The 23267-nt window shown below is 25.2% G+C and overlaps 1 protein-coding gene across 2 annotated transcripts in view; it reads left to right on the top strand.

Moving 5' to 3' along the window:
- The window catches only part of LOC101239227 (reversion-inducing cysteine-rich protein with Kazal motifs), a 44184-nt gene extending 21222 nt beyond the window's left edge, over positions 1 to 22962 (top strand). For both annotated transcript variants that reach the window (XM_065810001.1, XM_065810002.1), the window contains exons 7-32: positions 327 to 360; positions 437 to 495; positions 733 to 835; positions 1348 to 1368; positions 1815 to 1873; positions 7330 to 7404; positions 7706 to 7748; positions 7880 to 7945; positions 8048 to 8118; positions 8226 to 8297; positions 8493 to 8520; positions 8645 to 8708; positions 8859 to 9006; positions 14023 to 14087; positions 14468 to 14658; positions 14777 to 14890; positions 15036 to 15091; positions 15187 to 15337; positions 16819 to 16923; positions 20053 to 20082; positions 20412 to 20493; positions 20940 to 21141; positions 21269 to 21380; positions 21827 to 21919; positions 22047 to 22165; positions 22301 to 22962. In XM_065810001.1, coding sequence (XP_065666073.1) covers positions 327 to 360; positions 437 to 495; positions 733 to 835; positions 1348 to 1368; positions 1815 to 1873; positions 7330 to 7404; positions 7706 to 7748; positions 7880 to 7945; positions 8048 to 8118; positions 8226 to 8297; positions 8493 to 8520; positions 8645 to 8708; positions 8859 to 9006; positions 14023 to 14087; positions 14468 to 14658; positions 14777 to 14890; positions 15036 to 15091; positions 15187 to 15337; positions 16819 to 16923; positions 20053 to 20082; positions 20412 to 20493; positions 20940 to 21141; positions 21269 to 21380; positions 21827 to 21919; positions 22047 to 22165; positions 22301 to 22597 — 2460 coding nt within the window. In that variant the 3' untranslated portion in view covers positions 22598 to 22962. The remainder of the gene's footprint in view (positions 1 to 326; positions 361 to 436; positions 496 to 732; positions 836 to 1347; positions 1369 to 1814; positions 1874 to 7329; positions 7405 to 7705; positions 7749 to 7879; positions 7946 to 8047; positions 8119 to 8225; positions 8298 to 8492; positions 8521 to 8644; positions 8709 to 8858; positions 9007 to 14022; positions 14088 to 14467; positions 14659 to 14776; positions 14891 to 15035; positions 15092 to 15186; positions 15338 to 16818; positions 16924 to 20052; positions 20083 to 20411; positions 20494 to 20939; positions 21142 to 21268; positions 21381 to 21826; positions 21920 to 22046; positions 22166 to 22300) is intronic.
- Positions 22963 to 23267: the final 305 nt, after the last annotated feature.

Below are 23267 nucleotides of genomic sequence, written 5' to 3' on the forward strand. Positions count from 1 at the left end.
TAATTAAATTTAGTTCATATTGAAAATAGATTTTTGTAAGTTTTAAAATTTCAGTAGAAATTTTTTTAATAAATTAACACCTATTACGTTACTTATAATTACATAGTTACTTATAATTACATAGTACATAGTACAAAATTATATAGTTTTTAAATATAGTTTATATATCATTGTATGATGGAAAATATACTATATTTAATAATGACTGTTAAAATCCTAATTTAATTTGAAAATTTATTTTTTATATCTAATTAGTATACTTCTTTGTAAGACAGAAAAATCAAAAACTATAAATTGAATTAAATGATTAAAATTTGTTTTTATAGCCTCGTTTAGCGCAGTGTATTTACAGAATAAAAGGTATTTATATACTTGAGAAATTATTAAATAAGAATAATAGTATGTCTTAATCATTTTGTATTGTAAATTTGTTCAGCTGCAGAAAATTGTTGTATGTCATCATTGAATGAAGAATGCAAACAAATTTGTATTCAGGTATTTTAATGATCTTAAGAGTTAAAAAGATTTATTAAATTTGTTAACTAATGTTTTTAAATATGTTTCACTTTTTAATAAAATATTTCTTGTGATTGTGTAATATTTATTTTAGTCAATAAAGTAATTAAAAATAGCAGTTTATTTATATATTATAATTAGTTTATTATTAATTATGATCCATTATTAATTAGTTTATACGTTATTATTTATTGGGAAACTTTTTTTTATTCATAGCACTTTAGCAACCCAAGATCTGATATTGTATCACTGCATAATGAAATGGGTCACAAATGTGGTATCAAATCGAAAGAATTCACATGTGCATTTGAACATTCAGGTACTTAAATTTCTTTATAACCATTCTTTTTTTAAATAAAAAAAATAAAATGTAGTGCATCTTATCATAACAAACAGTTCATTGAAGAAAAAAAAGAAAAAAAAAGAATTTAAGCAGATTGTAGATTTTACTTTATTAATTTTACTGCACTTTATTAATTTTACTGCATTTTATTAGTTTTACCGTACTTTATTAATTTTACCGCACTTTATTAATTTTACTGCACTTTCCTATGTAAAAAAGTATGTTGGGCATTCTAATATTCCTAATGCATCATTTATTAAATTTAATAAATCCATTTTTTAACTCTATTTTGATTATTAGTATTAAATATATTAAATTTGCATTTGTGTTTATGTAATCCCATAATTTTTTTTTTTTGCTTTTATGTTATAATTTTTTTCTTAATTTTTTTTCTTAATTTTAAAAAAATATATAAAAATATTTAATGAAAAATGTTATAAAAATAAAAACTAATATCCCCCTTACATATGTTTATACTTATAATTTAGAGTACAAAAGTTCTATTGGAGGTATGTTAACTTTTTAAGATAAAATATTATGTTAAATAACTTTTAGCAAAAAGTAATAGTTATAAATTGAATAATTTTTTTATCATTTTGTTTTAATTTGTATGCTACAATGGATTATTATATAATATAATGCAATCCAACTTAAGAAAATCAGAATCCTATTAATGCATTTTATTTATTATAGTCTTAAGTTAAATTTGATTATTGATTGTTATAATTATATTTGGTTTAATATATTATGTTTAAAGCTTAATCCATTTAACAGTCATATACTATTTATTTTAAATTTTAATGTTCATATATGTCACAAAAAAATTTGAAATATTCATTTTTATATTTTTTTACCATAAATTAATTATAGTTTATTTGGTGTTTATTTTGGTTGCTTAAAAATTTTATAAAGACTAGTAAAATTGCTGAAAATTTTAAATTAATTTATTTTAAAGATTTGGAAACATGCTGCAGTTTAGGCGAGAAAAAGGAATGCGTTCAGGGATGCAAAAAAGTATTTGTTGCTTTAAAAGTTTATATATATGTATATATATCTTTGTGCACTTTTTATATATATATATACATATATATATATATATATACAGTCTTGGCCATAAGTTTGGAACCGATTAGGTTTTTTGATATAATTACACTTTTTATACCCAAAATATCAACAAAAACTTTTGAAATCATTTTTATTTTAAATATTATATACAAGTAAATATTCTGTCATGTAAAAAATGGTATCAGTATTTTGAATAATGTCCTTTGGCACCCAGTACTGCTGCTATTCTCGCTGGCATTGAATCGGACAATTTCGCGCAGTATTCTGGGGTTATGGCAGTTGTCCATACACGCTTGATGGCATCAATCAGAGACTTCTCTGACGTTGGATTTGTGGCAGCAACCTTTTGCTTAATCATTGTCCACATGTTTTCTATTGGGTTTAGGTCAGGACTTGAGCCAGGCCATGGACCCAAGACTTCGATATGTTTCTGTCTTAGCCAGTTGGTTACAACTGCTGCTCTGTGGCAGGGTGCACCATCATGCTGAAATACCTTACATTTCAGAATGTTCATGTGAGTGTTCAACTTTTCCTTTAATATCCCAAGGTAAACTTGAGCATTGATGGTTGTATTCTTTGGCATGAACCATATGCCACCTCGACCTGATGCCAAGAAACTTGCCCACACCATAACGGTAGGCGCCTGCTTCACAGTGGGAACAACATACCTGATGTTGTATCTTTGTTTTGCAGGTCTCCTGACATGTCTGATATATGAGGCAAACTGAGAAAAAGTTGACTCATCTGAAAACATAGTTTTTTTCCAGTCTTGTGCAGTCCAGTCTTTGTACTTGCGACAGAATGTCAAGCGGTCACGGATATTCTTTTTACTTAACATGGCTTTCTTTGCTGGACGACATGATGGCAGCTTGAATTCCTTCAAAAGGCGTCTTCTGATTGTTCTTGTACTGGCAGGAAGTGATGAATTTACTGCTATCTGGAGAGATGACCATGTTGGATTTGCAGCAGCAAGCCGATGTATCACCCGATCCGTTGTGGCAGAAGTTATGCGAGGTCGTCCAGACCTCTTTCTGGATTCCAGAGTGCCCAACTGCTTTGCTCTTGCAATGCCTTTGGTGACAGCAGACTTAGATATGTGCAGTATACCAGCTATTTTACTGTGAGAATAATTCTGCTGGTGTAGGATCATCATCTGTGCCCTTTTCTCCTTCGACAATTCAATACTTCTAGTCATTTTACGCACTGTACATGTTAATGTAGAATACTTACTGCTAATAATATAAATAATTATAAATTAATAGATCTATTTTTATGAATAGTATATATTATTGAATGATAATTTGCAAACATTTATACAAATAAAGCGATTTATTTGCATATTTTTACTTCTTATATAACAATAAAAGGATAAATTAATTAATTTTATACTTATAAGAAGTTAAGCCTTACCTTTCGCACTGATATGCAGTTAATATATATGTAAATCAGCTAATTAATTGATTAAAATATAATGTATAGTTTGTTAATATAAGTAAGTATATTTCAACATTAGTTCAACCGAATATTAGTTCAGGTAAACATTAGTTCAAGGGAACGATAGTTTAGGCATTGAACAGTGTATAATGCAGCTTAATGAGGGTCATATTGTTCACGATGCTCTGCTGCGGTGTAAAGTTACACGATTCACGTTTTGCAACGATTAAGAAGTCGCGAAGGCATTTAACTATGCGACTGATGCTGCATAAACACGATGCTGCAGCAGTTAAATGCTGTACGCGTCATAGAAAACGTTCCTATGAGAAAAAAATTCATCGGTTCCAAACTTATGGCCAAGACTGTATATATATATATATATATATATATATATATATATATATATATATATTATATATATATATATATATATATATATATATATATACATATATATATATATATATATATACATATATATATATATATACATATATATACATATATATGTGTGTGTGTGTGTATATATATATATACATATATATATATATATATATATATATATATATATATATATATATATATGTATATATATATATATATATGTATATATATATATATATATGTATATATATATATATGTATATATATATATATATATATATATATGTATATATATATATATGTATATATATATATGTATATATATATATATATGTATATATATATATATATATATATATATATATACATATATATATATGTATGCATGTATGTATATATATATATGTATATATATATATATATATATATATATATATATATATATATATATATATATGTATGTAATATATATATATATATATATATATATATATATATATATATATATATATATATATATATAATAGGTGTATGCATATGAAAACCGCTGTTTTTTCTTTGAATTAGAACGTTTGTTTTGGAGATGTTTTATTTATATTTCTTTGAATGTAATTTCCATTATTTTCTACTACTTTTTGCCAATTTTTTGGTAACTTATGAATTCCATCCCAATAGAATTTCTCAGATTTAGAAGCTATCCAATCATCGAGCCATTTTTTGACCTCTTCATAATTCGAGAAGTGCTGATCTGCCAAGCCATGTGACATTGATCGGAATAAATAGTAATCTGATGGAGCAAGGTCTGGTGAATACGGCGGGTGGCATAAGACTTCCCATCCGATAGTTTTCAACGCTGTTTGAACAACTTTACAAACATGAGGACGAGCATTGTCATGTTGGAGAATTATTTTGTCGTGTCTCTCAGCATATTCGGGTCGTTTTTCTTCTAATGCTTTTCTTAAACGGAATAATTGGAGTCTGTAAAGTGGCCCATCAATTGTTTCTTTAGGTTTTAGCAACTCATAGTATACCACACCAATCTGATCCCACCAAATAGACAGCAAAGCCTTATTTCCATGAATATTCCTCTTTGGTGTTGATTTTACAGGTGCGCCTGGGTCAACATAATGTGTTGTGCGGACTGGATTGTCAAAATAAATCCATTTTTCATCTCCAGTCACTATTCGATGCAAAAAAGACTTTCTTTCAAAACGATTCAATAACATTTCGCATGTCACTAAACGCCTTTCAATATCACGTTCTTTCAGTTCATGTGGAACCCATTTTCCTTCCTTTCTTATTTTACCGAGAGCTTGTAAACGTCTTGAAATTGTTGCCTGATCAACATTCAACTCTTCTGCTAATTGTTCTTGGGATTGAGCATCGTCTTCGTCCAATAAACTTTGCAATTCTGAATCTTCAAATTTTTTTGGAGGTTTACCACGTTCCTTGTTGTCAAGATCGAAATCGCCACTTTTAAATCTTCTAAACCAATCTCTGCAAGTTGTTTCAGATAAAGCATGGTCAGAATAAGCTTCTACAAGCAAACGATGACTTTCTGCAGCAGTTTTCTTTAAAATAAAATAGTGAAGTAATACTTCCCGCAAATGCATATTTGAAGGCACAAAGTTGTTCATTTTGAAAGATGTATAAAATTATCTAGATATGAATAAAATCAAATTAAAAACTATGATATTTAAAGCAAATTGAACGTAGTTTCACACACATAATCATCCATACATTAATTTTGTCTTAAAAAGAAAATTAACTTGTCTTATTTTAAACAGCGGTTTCATATGCATACACCTATTATATATATTATATATATTATATATATATATATATATATATATATATATATATATATATATATATATATATATATATATATATATATATATATATATATATATATATATATATATATATATATATATATAAATGGAAAAAATTTTTGTTAAGTGATTTTCTACTAATATATAATTGCTCTGTTCTTTTAAGAACATTGAGCACTCTATTGTGTAGAATACTTTAAAAATAAAGTTGTTTAAATATATATATATATATATATATATATATATATATATATATATATATATATATATATATATATATATATATATATATATATATATATATATATATATATATATATATATATATATATATATATATATATATATATATATATCATATATAAATATATGATTTAACCATACAAAAAAGATACCATTGCGCCGCACAATTTTACTTTCTGGTACTTTATTTTTTTTCGCACTCAAAAACTTTAGAAAACATTTAAATTTTAAGGTAAGTTTAAACAATATTATATATATATATATATATATATATATATATATATATATATATATATATATATATATATATACATATATATACATATATATATATATATTATATATATGTATATGTATATATAATATATATATATATATGTATATATATAATATATATATATTAAATGTATTCTACACAATAAAGTGCTCAATGTTCTTAAAAGAACAGAGCAATTATATATTAGTAGAAAATCACTTAACAAAATTTTTTTTTCATTTTACACTGTGTTTCATCAACAAAGATTCATCAGAAAATCTGATTTTCTGATGAGTCTTTGTTGATGAAAGACAAGTTATAATTGTTATAATTTTATACAAAACATGGGTATTTAATAGTGTTGATACAAATTTAGTCAACAGTGGAAATATTTCCATTGTTGGCTAAATTGACTTTATATTTTCAAAAGTCAATTAAAATTAATACATTATTGAAATTAACTAAATTGACTAAAAGGTGATTAAGTCAAAATATAGGAATCAATTTTTTTTTCTGAAATATATTCTAATAAAAATTATAAAGTAATTTTTATAAGCTTTTTTTTAATATTATATTTAAATAATAATGAAACAAAACAATATGAAAGAAGGGCTGCTTCAGCAACAGGATAATTTCCCCCCAGGCCCAAATGAGTTAGGGACTCCCCTAAGTTCTTGCTAAATATCAAAAAGTCTATACAATTACATTTAAAATGTAATTGTATAGATGAGATTTAGATTATCAAGCTTCACAGTTAAATTTTGCCCTGGGACCCTGAGTTAGCAAAGAATAGTTGTAAAAGTATTTATGAAAATCAGCAGCATACAATAAACAAACAAACAATAAATTAATGAAACATATAACCTATAGTTTAATTTAGTTTAACATTGCTATGATGCTATAAATAAGATAAAACTTTAAGAAAGTAAACAAAAAACTAGTTGTAAAAATAGTTATAATGATATTGTTCTGAAATAAACAAACAAAAATTGAAAATTGAAAAAGTTAAATCTAATGAAATGATATAAGGATGTTAAGATTATTAATTGACTAAATCAAATTTTAGTTGATTAGTAGGAATTCCTTAGTCAATTAAATTGACTATTTATTTTTTCAAAATTGACTAATTTCGACTTTCGACTGGTTGACTTTTAGTGACTTTAGTATAAGTCAATAACGATACTAGTATTTAAAAGGGTGGAATAAATCTGCTATAATAATAATAAATTTATAATAATTTGTTAAATGTTTAGGCAGTTGGTCAATATTATGATATTAATGTTATGTTTGGTACCTTGTCTACCCATTGTGGTCCATTTAATGTAGAAGTAAGTTTAATAATAACTTTTCAATAATATCATGTTATTTATTTTATTATTATAAATCTTTATTTTAGTATTTAATATGCAATATTAATATATAATATAAATAATTATTAATTGATATATTATATAAAATTAATTATTAATTGGTATATAATATAAAATTAATTTATTGGCAATATTATTATATAATATCAGTAATAATTTTTTAATTCAAATTATTATGAAGATCAATTAATTTTAATTAATTTTTCTTGCAATCTTGATAGGTTTCAGACACTAATTTAAAAGTTTAAAATTTATTTAGTCGCCTTTTTATGGTTGTGTTATTCAAAGTTTACCAATTTCTAGTAAGTTTTACCGATCTGAATTTTTTTTTTTAATTTTAGATTAAAAATAAATACATACAAATAAATATAATAAAAATAAAATTACTTTAAAATCCATTTGTAATCACTTTTATTTTGATATTTTTGTATAGCTCCAACGTTAAATCAAAACAACGATTTGGAAATTTTAGAAAATGATGACGTTATGCCAAATAGAGGTAACTTGGACCTCAATAAGATTTTGTATGAATTATTTTTATATTAACAAGATATAATTATAAAGTAAGATTTGTTTTTTAATACTAAAAGTATCTCTGCAGGTCTTGTTCAGTTTCAAAAGCCTTGTTGCTCCAGAGGAAAGAGTTTAAGATGTAGAAACTGGTGTGAAAAGGTACAAACTAACAAAATTATATTAATTTTAAAAATATATATTTGTTTTTAAATAAATTATTTAAAATAGCTTGATTAATTTCTAATTCAAATTGAGTTGTATTACAGGCTATCAACAGTCCAGCATTAATGGGACTGTGGGATACTATGTATCTTGAATGTATCCAGAATCCTAAAGAAGTAATAAATTATTTTTTTCTAATAAACCATTTAGTAGGTTTCTGCTATATATATTTTTTTGTATGCAAAGTTTAATTTGCCAGATTTTCTTTTTCTTAATTTGTGCTTTTTTTCAGTTTTTTAAATTCAAAATTGCTTTGTTTTATTTTGGTAATCAAATGACAATATTTGCATTTATCGGCTTTTATGTTATAGGCTGAACTCTCAAAATGTATGTCTGATGGTAAGTGGTTTTGATTTATTATTTAAATGTAGGATTAAGTAAAATCATTTAAAGCTAACGTTCTGTATATAATTTCTAGAATTATTATTTGCATTTTAAATTTTTAATTGCATTTTTTCTGTAGTATTAGAATCATGTGAGTTAGGTTGCAAACCTGAAATGCAGTTTTGCACTAACATGAACAACAGGTTTGTTTGGATTCTTTTTTATCTTGTTATATTTTGTTTAGTTTTGTTATATCTTATTATGTTTTATTTATCTTAATGTGTTGGTACTATTTTTTTTCCTTTCACAAATCTTTTTAATTTTTATAATTTGATATCAATTTCATATTTTAGACAACTGGATCTTTTTCGCCGGTGTAACAGCTATGGAGATAGCTCAGCTAGAAAGTTACTAACTTTCTGGTCAGTTGGTGTGGTCTATATATTTGATTATAGCCTTGTTTTTAAAGATATAAATACTTGTCAGCCAGAACTTTTTAAGGTATTTTTATATTTATACAATAAACATTATTTATACAATAAACATTATTTATACAATAAACATTGTTTGTGTGTAATTCATACAATAATAATCGTGTGTATATATATACAATAAACATTATCTGTGTGAAAATTTGGAGTAGGGTTTACACAGTTTTGGGAGAGCTATGTCTAGAACCAAGTCCAGATAAATATTAAGTAGTTTTAGTAGTTGATGAACATTTTGAACAAAGTTTAAGGGTTTATCAAAAAAATATTTTATAAAGTTTATTAAACAAGTATGTTTATTGTCAATATTCAACGTTTAACTCTATTATTCTATTCTATATTCTGTATACTGTATTCAATTCAATTTGTATTCTAGATCAGATAGTATTCACTTTTTGAATATAAACCTAATGCAAAATATAAAAAGGTTTTTTAATCTATTCCACCTGACCTTAATTCTAATAATAAATATAACTATAATTCATTCCACCTGTACCATTAGCTTAGGACTGTATAAAATGTCACTGAGGAAATCATACTAATATACCCATAGGTTGCCATTTATAGGTAGATACTGCTTGCCCAATTCTTTGTTAGACATATTCTTGAAACCTGTTTTAGTATCATAAGGCTGATGTTTCATGTTCTCTTTAGTACACAGTAAAAGATATACATAAAGTAATTGATATATATTAATATCCACATTAGTTATCAAAAAATTTAATGTATAAACTTTATGTGTGTATACCCTATATTTAACACTTATGTATCCTCTTTATGGTAAAAAAAGCAACTCTTTGTGTTAAAAGTTGACTAAGTCAAGTATAGATAATGTAAAAATCATTAAAATATTTGGAAAAACTAATTAAATTTTGTTGTTTTTACACAACTATGCAAACCAAAACCATATATGTACATATACTCTGTTGGGCCTATGGCTAAACCAGTTGTAACCAGAGGTGTGGAGTCGTAAAAAAAGTCCCAACTCCGACTCCAATCAATGAAATTTTCAGAGTGCAACTCTGAAAATTTCATTGATTGGAGTCAGAGTTAACGCTTTTTTTCATTGATTGAAGTCTTTAAAATATATTACACAAAAATTCCAAAAAAATTTTTTTGCCAAATTTATGAAAAATTCTTTGAAGGTTTAATATGAAAATAAGGTTAATTGAATATTTTGTACCTGTATGTGCAATACCGAGAAGTTTTACTATTGGAGTCAGAGTTGCAAAAAAAATGTCGCGACTCCAACTCCGACTCCACAGGCCTGGAGAGAGAGAGAGAGAGAGAGAGAGAGAGAGAGAGAGAGAGAGAGAGAGAGAGAGAGAGAGAGAGAGAGAGAGAGAGAGAGAGAGAAAGGAGAGGAAAGACAGGATAAACAGAAAGAAATTGTGTTAGTGTATTCTGCAAATGGAGTGCTTAATGTTTTTAAAGAACAGAGCAATAATAAATTAGTAAAAACACTTATCTAATTTCTTTTCAACAAATTGTTTCTCTAGTAGGTTCATCAGGAAGCTTTCTGATGCCTTAAACTAAGTGCCTTTACTAATTTATATATATATATATATATATATATATATATATATATATATATATATATATATATATATATATATATATATATATATACATATACATATACATATACATATACATATATTATATATATATATATATATATATATATATATATATATATATATATATATATATATATATATATATATATATATATATATATATATACATATACATATACATATACATACATATATATATATATATATATATATATATATATATATATACATATACATATACATATATATATATATATATATATATATATATATATATATATATATATATACATATACATATACATATACATATACATATACATACATATATATATATATATATATATATATATATATACATATACATATACATATACATATACATATATATATATATATATATATATATATATATATATATATATATATATATATATATATATATATGTATATATATATATATATGTATATATACATATATAAATTAGTAAAGGCTCTTAGTTTAAGGCATCAGAAAGCATCCTGATGAACTTACTGGAGAAACAATTTGTTGAAAAAAAAAATTAGATAGGTATATATATATATATATACATATATATATATATACATATATATATATATTTATATATATATATATATATATATATATATATATATATATATATATATATATATATATATATATATATATATATATATATATATATTAGTAGAAAATCACTTAACAAAAATTATTTCCATTTAACACTGTGTTTCATCAACAAAGATTCATCAGAAATGGATGATCAAATTAATAAAACTTCAATTTATACCAAAAATTAAATTACAGGAAGTTGCAAATGTCTTAACTATTGTAAATTTTCACACATTTGTGGAATTTGCTGACACTATTATAAAAAGAATTCTTTAGAAATAATTAATTATGCTATTTTTTTAAATGTTTTTTTAAAAAGGGTAATTAATGTAAATATTATTTGAACTCATTTATTTTTATAGTTTTCTAGGAGAAACTTATTTTCGTGCCTACATTTAGAAATTAATTCCGATCTTTTGTTTAATAAGCATTCTATATTTGCATGTGTAATTATTTCAAATTTTTCTTGTAGGCATAGTATGCATTTTTTGGAAATATTAAAGTTGTTTAAATATATATATATATATATATATATATATATATATATATATATATATATATATATATATATATATATATATATATATATATATAGATCAATAGTTTGTTGTCTTTGGGAAGAGCGGAAGGAAAAAAGTGATTCTTACGCCAACACATACGTCACTTTTAATTACTTTTGACTTTCGTCCAACATTTGCGTGTTGGACGAAAGTAAAAACCATTAATTTAATTACAAATAAATCGTTTTTTAAAAAAACCACAAAAACGCAAATTTAATTGACCAGAATGTTTTAAAAACATTCTGAATGTTTTTAACAATATAAACAATGTTTTTATTTTTATTTTTTTTAATAAATGTTTTTATTTTTATTTTTTTTACTGTAAATCATGCGCGGAGTGTTGCTACATCGACTATCTTATAGCCTGACTCGCAAGGGAGTGCTGCTACATCGACTGCCAAAAAGCCTGACTCGCAAGAGAGTGCTGCTACATCGACTGACAAATAGCCTGACCCGTAAGGGAGTGCTGCTACATCTACTATCTTTTAGCCTGACCCGCAAGGGAGTGTTGCTACATCGACTGAGGCTTTGGTTGGGGCAGGCAGTCTCTCAATAAATAAAAAAAAATAATTCCGGTCTTGGATTTTAATTTTTACTTTTTGTCAACAAAATATGGAAAAAAACTTTCGGACAGCATCTACGTGTTGTATGTATATATATATATATATATATATATATATATATATATATATATATATATATATATATACATATATATATAAATATATATAACGTCTGTTCACAAAAAATCCGGACTGATTTCAAATGTACACAAATTGTTCTAAATTTCGAATTTTCGATTCGAAATTTTTAAATTTAATTGGTCAACAACAACAGTTTCATTTTGTGGCAAAATTGAGTTTAAATAATTAATTCAAACAAACATGGAGCATCTAAAAGAGAACGATGTTAGAAATGTGATTGGAAATTTTTATAAACAAAACATAAACAGTGGAAAGAAATTTACAGTGGATCATTTTAAGAAAATGAGAATCACTAAATCTACAATTTATGACATAGTTAAAAGGTCTGAAAATAATTTGCCAATGAATAGAAAAATCGGTTGCGGCAGAAAACCTTTTAAAATTATACCAGAAAAGAGAGAGTCCATGATTGCAAGAGCAGAGGAGAGAATCGGGATTTCGAAAAGAAAATTGGCACTAAAATATAAGATAAGCGTTTCATACGTAAATAGATTATTAAGTATGCATGGACTAAAGTATACCAAAAGAAAAAATGCACCAAAAACAACAGAAAAGCAAGAAATTAAACAAAAGAAAAACTTATTAAAACTTTCAAAAACTTTTTTCAAGCCATCAAATGAGTTTGAAATCATCATGGACGATGAATCTTATTTCTGTGTAAATGGTGCAAATTGTTCACAAAACTCTGGCTACTATACAAAGGATAGTTCTCAAACTGATCCTAACATTAAGTTCAACTTCAAAAAAAAGTTTGACAAGAAAGTTCTTGTATGGATTGCAATCAGTTGTTTTGGTCATTCATCGCCTTATTTTGCTGTAAAAAACTGTGCACTGGATGCAAAAACTTATTCTAAAAAATGTATTACAAAAAGACTTCTTCCATTTATAAATTCCAAGCATCAAAACATAAAAATTTTATTTTGGCCTGACGGAGCGAGATGTCATTATGCAAAACACACATTAGAAACTTACAACACTTTAGGTATTAACTTTGTCGACGCTAAAGATAACCCCCCAAATGTACCGCAGTTAAGGCCAATTGAAAATTTTCGGGCACATTTAAAAGCAAAAGTTTATGGAAATGGATTTACTGCGAGAAATCTTGACCACCTTAAGAATAGAATTCGATTAAAGTTGAAAGAGTTTGATCCCGACTACTTTTTCAACCTAATTGATTCAGTCAAAACTAAAGTTCGAAAAGCCGCTGATTTAGGACCACTTTCGGTTATAAAATAGTTAACAATGTCCAGTCACTCATTTTAGTTAAAATTTTTGTCAAAAATTGATTAATTTTGTATTCAATTAAGAACAATTTTTCATTCCGGATTTTTTGTGAACAGACGTTATATATATATACTTAATTTGCATAAAGCATCAACAGTATCATATTGAAACCCTATTTGTGGGGGGCTTCAATACCTACAATAATTAAGGGTTTGGGCAGATAATATCTAGGTATGATGAGCTTTTATTTTGGCAAAAAAATGTATGTATATATATGTATATGTATGTATGTATATATATGTATATATATACGTTGTTTTTTTCAAGGCATTGGCTTGCTTGCTTGCAGTTAGACCATGTGATTATCAAGTCTCTCAAATACAAGTTTGCAGGTATAGTCATTTTTAAAAATGTTTGCAATTATGTTTTTATAAAATTTTTTAATTATATAATATTTTTTAAATTTATAACTTTTATTTTTATATTTATTAATTAAATACTTTAAAATATTAAAATACTTTATACCAGTGATAAACATTTTAACATTTTAAAATAAATGAGATTCCCAAAAATGATATGCTGCTTTTAGTAGATTCAAACAATGAAATGATTGAAATTATAAATAATTAGTTCTCAATCACACAAGGAAATGCCAAACTATAAATAATTTATTAATTTTGTTTACTCAGCTTATTTATAATTTAGTTTGGTAGTTGGTCAGTTTACTGCAACAAATTAGTATTAGTAAAATTCAGAATTTTATTTTGTGTAGAGCTGATTGTGAAGATATGTTAAGCACATGTCTAAATTTTGAGCAGAGCAGTCCTAATCTAGATGTGCAAAAAGTGTGTGCTGCTATGTTACCAAATGGAAATCAATCAAACTGCTTATCTGTGCACTCGTATGTAGATACCCCTAATTTGAACAGCAAGAATCCTGTATCTATTTCTGCACGCGATCCTGGTGAGGATTTTTTGTGGGGATTTTATGTTTAAAATTCTTATAAACCAATTTATAAAGTGTTAAGTTTAGATTTTTTTATCATATATTTTATCATTTTATCTGCTTATTTAAATTTTAGTTGAGATGCCCTGTCATGGAAATCCTTGTGGCTTAGGTGAGGTGTGTCTCATCAATCAACAATGTAATGATCATCAATCCAATATTCCTTGCAAACTCTATTCCTGTGTTCAAGGTGTTTTTATAATATTTTTATATATATTATTTTTTATTTATCAAATATTATATTTATTTATTTTTTCCAACACTGCATTTTTAAATAAAACATAGAATTTATAATTGGAATCTACAATAATCTTCTATTAGCTTTTTTTACTCAGGTTGTGCAGTTGGCGATGAAAGCAAACTTCTTATTCCTGTTGGCCATTTAGCTAAGGTATTTTCAAAAGAAAAAAGTTAATTACAATGTATTTTAGTACTTTTTCTGTTTATAAATATTCTTTGAATTATACATAGCTTAATTTTAATTAGCTAACTGTTGAAAATGATGATAAAGAATGCTATCAAGTATGTGAATGTCTTGCTGGATTGTCTAAAACATCAAAACTTGCTTATTTTGGCAACTGTAAGGAGTTTGGATGTAACTTAAAAAGATCATGCAGAGTAAATAACAGAACATGGTGTAAGTAATATCCAAAGGTTTTGAGAAATTTATCATTGTAAAAATATTTTTGTGTCTTGAAAATTTGTAATAAAATATTGAAGTGAATATTAGACTTTTATGAATTATATAATCAATTAAACAGACATCAAAGTGTAGTTAAAAAGCATTATATAGCTTAATATCTAAATTTTATTGATGTGTGTTATACAAAGTTTAATTTGTCTTAAAGATCTACTTTCTGGAGGAGATGGCCTCCTAGTAGAGGTTTTTCTTAGCTACTTTTTGACATTGGCTAATTATTGACTTTACCTAAATATATTAATATTCTCTTATTTCTACATCAAAAGCTTTTATTTTATCTTTTTTATTGCTTCTTTCCTATGTAAAACCTCAAAAAACTGTTTAAAACAGTTTGAACCATCTTATAGTAGTTATATGGGTGTTGTATGTAATGTTTCATTAAATTAGAAGAACAAAAAAATGAAATATTTTGTCTGAAATAGCATCCAATTGCTCTTGTATTTTTTTTTTTTTTCTTTTGTTTATGCTAATAATTAGTAATTATCTGGCAATTTTATTGTTTTAATGAACATGGAGAGGTTTGCTTTTTTTTTTTATTGTTGTCTTTTTTATTTACTTTAGCACAGGAATTTTTTTTTAGTTTTAGAGGCAAATAGTCTGTCAATGTTGTTTTATTTAATAGTTTGAATTGCCCAAACTGTAACTAAGTAGAGTTACAGTTATAGTGATGAATTTTCAGATGCTTTAAACACTGCACCAAGATGCACTGCAAGCAAGAAAATTAAAAGTTGTTGGTTAATGCTTAAGTCAGAGGTATGGTGATAGCCATTATTGTTTTCAAGTTAGAAGCATCTTTGGTATTTGGTTCCTTTATTGCAGGAGTCATTTAAAAAAATAATATCACATTATTTTTTGTTGATTCAAGAAGTGAATCAACAAAAAATATTCTGATTCTGTTATACTGATTCACAAGAAGTGAATCAGTATTGCAGAAGTATAGCAGGTGAGTGAATACCTGCAACGTATTATGTAGTAGTTATAGTGATCTGCATTACTTACATTAATTAGGAGTACCTATAAGATTTTTGGTTGATTTGCTTGAATTGGTTGTTTAAATAATTAAGGTTATGGTGTGTCTTAGCTGTTAATCATTTTATAAACTTATGGCCCAATCTTTTTTATATTTTTGCTATACGAGGTTGGATTTATTGCATAAATCTGTTGCAATCTTTAGGAATCCCTATCATAAAATTATTTTATAAAGTTGTTACTTAAAAAACATAAAAAATTTGATCTAGACTTTAATTAAATAATCAGAACAAACATCAAAACAAATATGACTTGGTTTTAAATTGATCTTAAATTCACTAATGCCACTAATAGTCACTAATGTTCACTATTGTGTCTTATCATGTTTAGTTGTAGCAACCCAAGTAAGTTATTTAGTTCTTGTAAAAATGTTTTTTTTTATACTTTAGTAAGCGGTGAAACGTTTACAGATGAATGTAATGATTGCATCTGCAGTGATGGTGATGTAATTTGTACAAATCGTCGTTGTTTAGATTCTATGCTATTAGGAAATTGTATGTATTTTTTTTAGTGTTACAGTTAAAAATTATTAAGATAGATTGTTAATTTATAAACAATAAAAATGTCTATGTATATATATATATATATATATATATATATATATATATATATATATATATATATATTATTTATTATTTAAAATTATTTATTTTCAATTTTTTTTCCCAGGTTATTATTCACATATAGTGGCACCATAAAAATAAATAAATATATATATATATATATATATATATATATATATATATATATATATATATATATATATATATATATATATATATATATATATATATACACTATATATATAGATATATATCAATATTTTTATATATGTGTATATATATATATATATATTATATATATATATATATATATATATATATATTATATATATATATAGATATATATAAATATTTACATATATGTATATATTTATATATATGTATATATATATATATATATATATATATATATATATATATATATATACATATATATATATGTATATATAGTTATTTTATGTTTGCATATATCTTTAAAAGAGTGCTTGATGAATTAAAATTAAGGAAAATTAGAGTACTGTGTTTAAATTTTAAAATTAAAGCGAAAATTAAGGTGCTGTGAAAATTAAAGTGCTGTGTTTAAATTTTAACATATACAAAGTACCAATTATACAAGTTGTTAAACTGCAATTGGTTTATTATAAAAAATATGTAGTTTTTATATGTGCGTGTATAAATATTCCATCCTTTCAATTAGCAATAATGACTTTTTTAATAGTGTATTATTTTGGTGATATCACATTGTTTAATTGTCTAAATTTTTATATAAAAATGACTTTTTTTTAAACAACTTCGCTTCCTACATGGCTGCAAGCAACCACTATTAGATTTGGAAGTTACTGAAAGTGAAAAGATGAAGTGTATAGAGCAAGATAACGATTGACAGACTTAAAAGATTGAAAAACTTAAAAGATTGAAAATTTTATGAATCAGGAAAGCAAGATGAAAGAAGCAAATTCCAAAGTACTGATGTTCGAGGAAAAAAACTAGACGAGTAAGAGCTTTTGGAGCATTTAGAAACAGTCACAGAAAAAGGATGAGACTTAATTGAATGACAAGTAACACAAGAATGAATTTTAATAGATGGCACAAGAAACACTAGCTCTTTAAAGCAGTGCCTATTATAGTATTTGTAGAAAAGAGTAAAAGAAGCAATATTACGACTATGTGATAATGGTTTTGAGGTTGGCTGCAAGACCAGGACCAACTATGTTTACAATGCATTTTTGTACCTTGTCTAAAAGAGAAAGGGCATCATTATAAGATCTGCCCCAAATATGGCAACAGTTTCCATACAAGGCCAGATTTGAGATTTATAGAGAAAATGTTGAGTTCGATAAAGAGATGCAACCTTAGCAGATGCTAATTTTGCTATGGATTTGATATATGGCATCCAAGAAAGATCAGAAGTAAGAGTTAATTCTAGAAAATGAAGGGTAGATGACTCATCAAGTACATTACCATTCATAAATATTGGAAGATCTTAATTATTGCGATTACATTTAACTGAAAAAGTTGAGTTTTACCTGAATTAAAGTTCACCAGCCACTGTGAGTCCCATGCTGTAGCAAAAGTGAGATTCTTTTCAAGCTCAAATGCCCCCTCCGAGCAATCAAAAAGTGTTGGCTTCTTATCATGACAAGAATAAATTGTAGTATTATTAGTGAACAATGCCACCTTAGATGTGAGAATATCTGGAAGATTCTTAATGTAAATTAAAAAGAGTATAGGGCCAAGGATTAAACCTAGAGGAACCCCTGAAGTTACATTTGCAAACTATTTTTTAACTATCCCAGGGCGGGACAAGTCATTTTTTTAAAAATGAGTGTTGGTCTACATCTCTTTATTTATTAACAGATATCTAATTTAAGAGATTTATGTCAAATAAGGGATTGCAGGTTCAAATTCTGGCTCTGTCTACTCAACATATAAGTAGTACCTCAGTAGGAAGGGAACTAGTCTTGATTTGCTCTGCTATTACAATGTTTCCTTCTCGTCTAGTAAATAAATTATCTAGTCAAGTAAATGAAAATTATCGTTTATCATTTTTCATTGATAGTTTATGGTAGAAAAGTTGTTGCAAGAAAAGTCTAATAGATAGAGTTAACTTATTTGATATACCTAGCTCCCTGTGACCTGTTATCCTGGTCCTTATTTGCTTTATAAATAAATGTAGTTTTAATGAAAGATTGAAATTTTGTTATAGTCCTAAGTTTTGACAAATGCTGGGGGAAATGTCACGCAATTGCCATCTATGTTAGAGATACTTACATTAAGCGTTTATGTAATCATTTAAGTAAATCAGTGCATCTAAGGCAGTAAAAAGACAATTCTTTTTCTTAAAGTAGGAAGATGTAAACTTCAGGTTTTTTTTTTCAAAATAAATAAACAGGGTACAACTTTTTATACGCTCCAACTATGCAAAAAAAGTGCTCACATTTGTGAAATATAAATAGTTCACAACCCATTTGAAATTAAAATGTGTTGCGAACTATTTTTACATTCTATGTTAATTTCATACAGATTGTAAAAACAGTAAACATTCTATTCTTTAAATAACTGAAATGACTTTAAAACTTTCCATTCATTGTACAAAACAGAAACCACCATTTTAGTTAAAACTAAGCGATGTAAGTTAATATTTACAATCTTAACTTTTTAAATTGAATTTAACTTAACTTAACTGTTTTGTTAAATTAAACAAGTTTTATGTTTACACAAGACTTCTTTTTAGGAATTTTTTATAAAATAAAGTAAGCAAAATATAATTTTCTTTCTGAATTCTTGAGACAAAAGTGATTTTATACTCTTGTATTAAGCTTAATGCAAGGTTTTAAATATTACATTTGCAAAAGTGTTTCATATAGTGAAGTTACTCTTGTTTTAACATTATATATCTATATCTTTTGTGATCTTCGTACATAGTCACTACCTGACAAGCCCAAACCCTCCGTCAATATGTGTACTAAACTCCTGCAGATAGCCATTTCAATATGGTGTCATCAATGGTAATAAACTAATATATCGTTTATTGATATTAACCGTTTATCTCATTTTTAGTACGTCCAAGAAGACATCATGGTTTGTCAGGTAATTCTTGTTTTGTTTTATTTTTGTCTGAGTGTGGGTGGGTGTATATATATATATATATATATATATATATATATATATATATATATATATATATATATATATATATATATATATATATATATATATATATATATACATATATATATATATATACATAATATATATATATATATATATATATATATATATATATATATATATATATATATATATATATATATATATATATATATATATATATATATATATATATATATATATATATATATATATATATATATATATATGGATACATACATACATACAAACTTTGTATATTTTTTAAGAATTCATTTGCGATTGTGATTCGGTTTATAATCCTGTTTGTGCTCAAAATGGAATGACTTATCCAAATTCTTGTTATGCAAGGTAAAGATTTAATTAATTTATTTAATCTGATGAAGATCGGATTATAATAATAACAACAGTAGTTATTTTTATTTTTAGCTAATCCAATCGATTGTTTTAGAAAATAATTATTTATTATTATAATCCTTCATGCCAATGTTGAAATTATTTTCTGTAAATGATTACTTCATTTTCAAAAATTTCTTTGATGTAACATTTAAAATAAAAGCATTTCTTGATAATAAAAACTTGGCAAAAAAATGCAACCACTTTGAAAATAATTTTGAAGTTTCTTGTTATATATGTCATTTTTCAGTAGAGTTTATTTCAAAACTGCTAAAATAATCAATATAAAAATTACAAAATTTGAATTAAAAGTTTAATGAGAAAAGATTTCTTTACATATTTATCATGGTTTAATGAGTTTTTTCAATTTTTTTATTATTTGATTGTAAAATTGCTTTCAGATGTCGATGCAATAACGATCCTTTGCATGTTGGTGATTGTCAGGCAAATGATCCATGTGATCCAAACCCATGTTCACCAGATTTAGTTTGTGTTGTAAAAAGAAATACTTGTTTAACTGTAGGACCTCCTTGTCCTCAATATAGCTGTCTTACAAATGCTACAGGAACATTTTTTGAAGAAATGGAACTATGTCAAAAAAGTGTAAGGATTTACCAATGCTGTTTGACTTTTAGATTTCAAAGTATTATTTAAATTTAAAATATATATATATATATATATATATATATATATATATATATATATATATATATATATATATATATTTCAGATTGAATATGTTTGTGGTCGTGATGGTGTTACTTATAAAAATCAATGTGAAATGAACTTAGCAGGAACAACTATCGATTATTTTGGAAGTTGTTTACCTGTTGATGTTCGAGGTAATTTTAAAACTATAATTTATATATTTATATATATATTTTTTGTATCACATACTTCAGATACTCTACATATTATATATGCAATATATGCTAGAAATGACATTATGCTTAATCGGTTATCATTATTATGCCTAATGGGATAGGCAAAACTATATTAATTATTGAAAGATATTGGGTTCTATCTATCTAGAGTATATTAGAGACAAATTAGAGGATAGTTATATGCATCAGAGTTAAAAAATTCTTTGCAATATTTAAAAGATTAAATAATTTGTTTTTGACCCTAAGGAGACTTACTTCTAGTAGGTTTCTTTATTTATAGTTTTTATCAATTGAACAATACTTATTTGCTTTTTAATTAAAAACTTGTAGAAAAAAAAATTGAAATTTTTTTCCTAATAATTTTCAAAATAATAACCCCTTAACTAAAATAAATTTTATTTAAGCATCTCAAGATCGCTGCCAAAATGTTATCTGTCCAAAAATCCATTCAAGTTGTACCACAGTTATGATTGTTGGATCTTGTTGCTCATTTTGTGGTGAGTTATTTTGCTTTTTTAATATTTAAGTTTAAAATGTAGCATTTTTTAGAATTATTAAATATTTATTTTAGATTTTTATCTTATTTTCGTAATTAGTTACAACATGATTTTGAATCTTTCATAGGTTCATTTTTACGTTTGTTGTACAGTCAACCAGAAGTCATTCTACATCGGAATTATATTCGCTATAATGCTATAACAGTTGTCGAAATCATTACTAACTTGCGGCTGTTACTTAAAGCAGTAAGTTAAAGTATTTTAATTAATGTTTAAAGTTAAAATGGCTTTAAATGTCTTATTTGCTTATCTTAAAAGTCTTATTTGCTTTCTTGCTGTGCTTTAAAATGAACAAAAACTTAACAAGTATTTAAAATACAGAGTGCTTGCAACTTACATGGTCATCTCACAGTTGAAGGAGATATACTTGTTATGTTTTCATCCACTGAAGTTTCGCAGCGATTGCTTCACATCTGTACGTTTGAAGCTCAAAGATTTAACAAATATATAAACGAAAAAAATCCAAAGATAACATCAAACTATTTCTTGTCAGTGCTTAAATCTTCTAGAATAAAAAGCGCAACTTGGAGCGCGGAAACAAATTCAGCTGTTCTGATAAGTAGAAAATATTGGCATTTCATTTTATTAGCCATAATTTCAATTATTTTTAACAGGTAGCTCTTAAACAGGTCAAAATAGATATTATTTATACAGGGAATTTCATTATAGGTGTTTTTGTACTAGTTTTTTTAATTTGTTTTTTTTTAAAAAAGACGTATTTTCTTCCAGCTTGCGTTTGTTTGCGTTTATTTTTGTTATTTTTTCAAAAACTAGAATAACCTTATTAAATTAGTAAGAATTTTTTTAAGTTTTCTACAATTATACAGTTTTATACTTCAGCAGGTGCTACCGTTAATTTGTTAAAGGATTTCTGTGAAAAAAAAGGAAAAACTAAAAGTGTAAATATTGTACATATTTTTATATTTAGTGTAGATAAGTTTTATGTATATAAAGTGCAATGAAAAATTTAAAAGTAGTTTTTATATTGTGTTGTTTTTATTGCGCTTACTTGTATGCGTGCTTTTAAAATCATATAAGTACATTTAAATATTTTCTCATATTTTAGTCCTACTTCCAAATTTTTCGAATAAAACTTCAACGATCAAAAATCAATTTTAGGACCTTTCCATTAATGCATATATATCTGGGAAAATGAAATAAATTTTTCCACAGAAAGTATTTCCATATAAATTGGTTGAAACATCACTTATAAAAGATCTGCTAATTTTTAAAATAGAATTTTAACCGTGATTTAAAAATTAATCATTTGTATAAAAATAAGTTCGAG

Source organism: Hydra vulgaris, chromosome 11 (genome assembly GCF_038396675.1).
Source record: "Hydra vulgaris chromosome 11, alternate assembly HydraT2T_AEP".
Classification (NCBI taxonomy): domain Eukaryota; kingdom Metazoa; phylum Cnidaria; class Hydrozoa; order Anthoathecata; family Hydridae; genus Hydra; species Hydra vulgaris.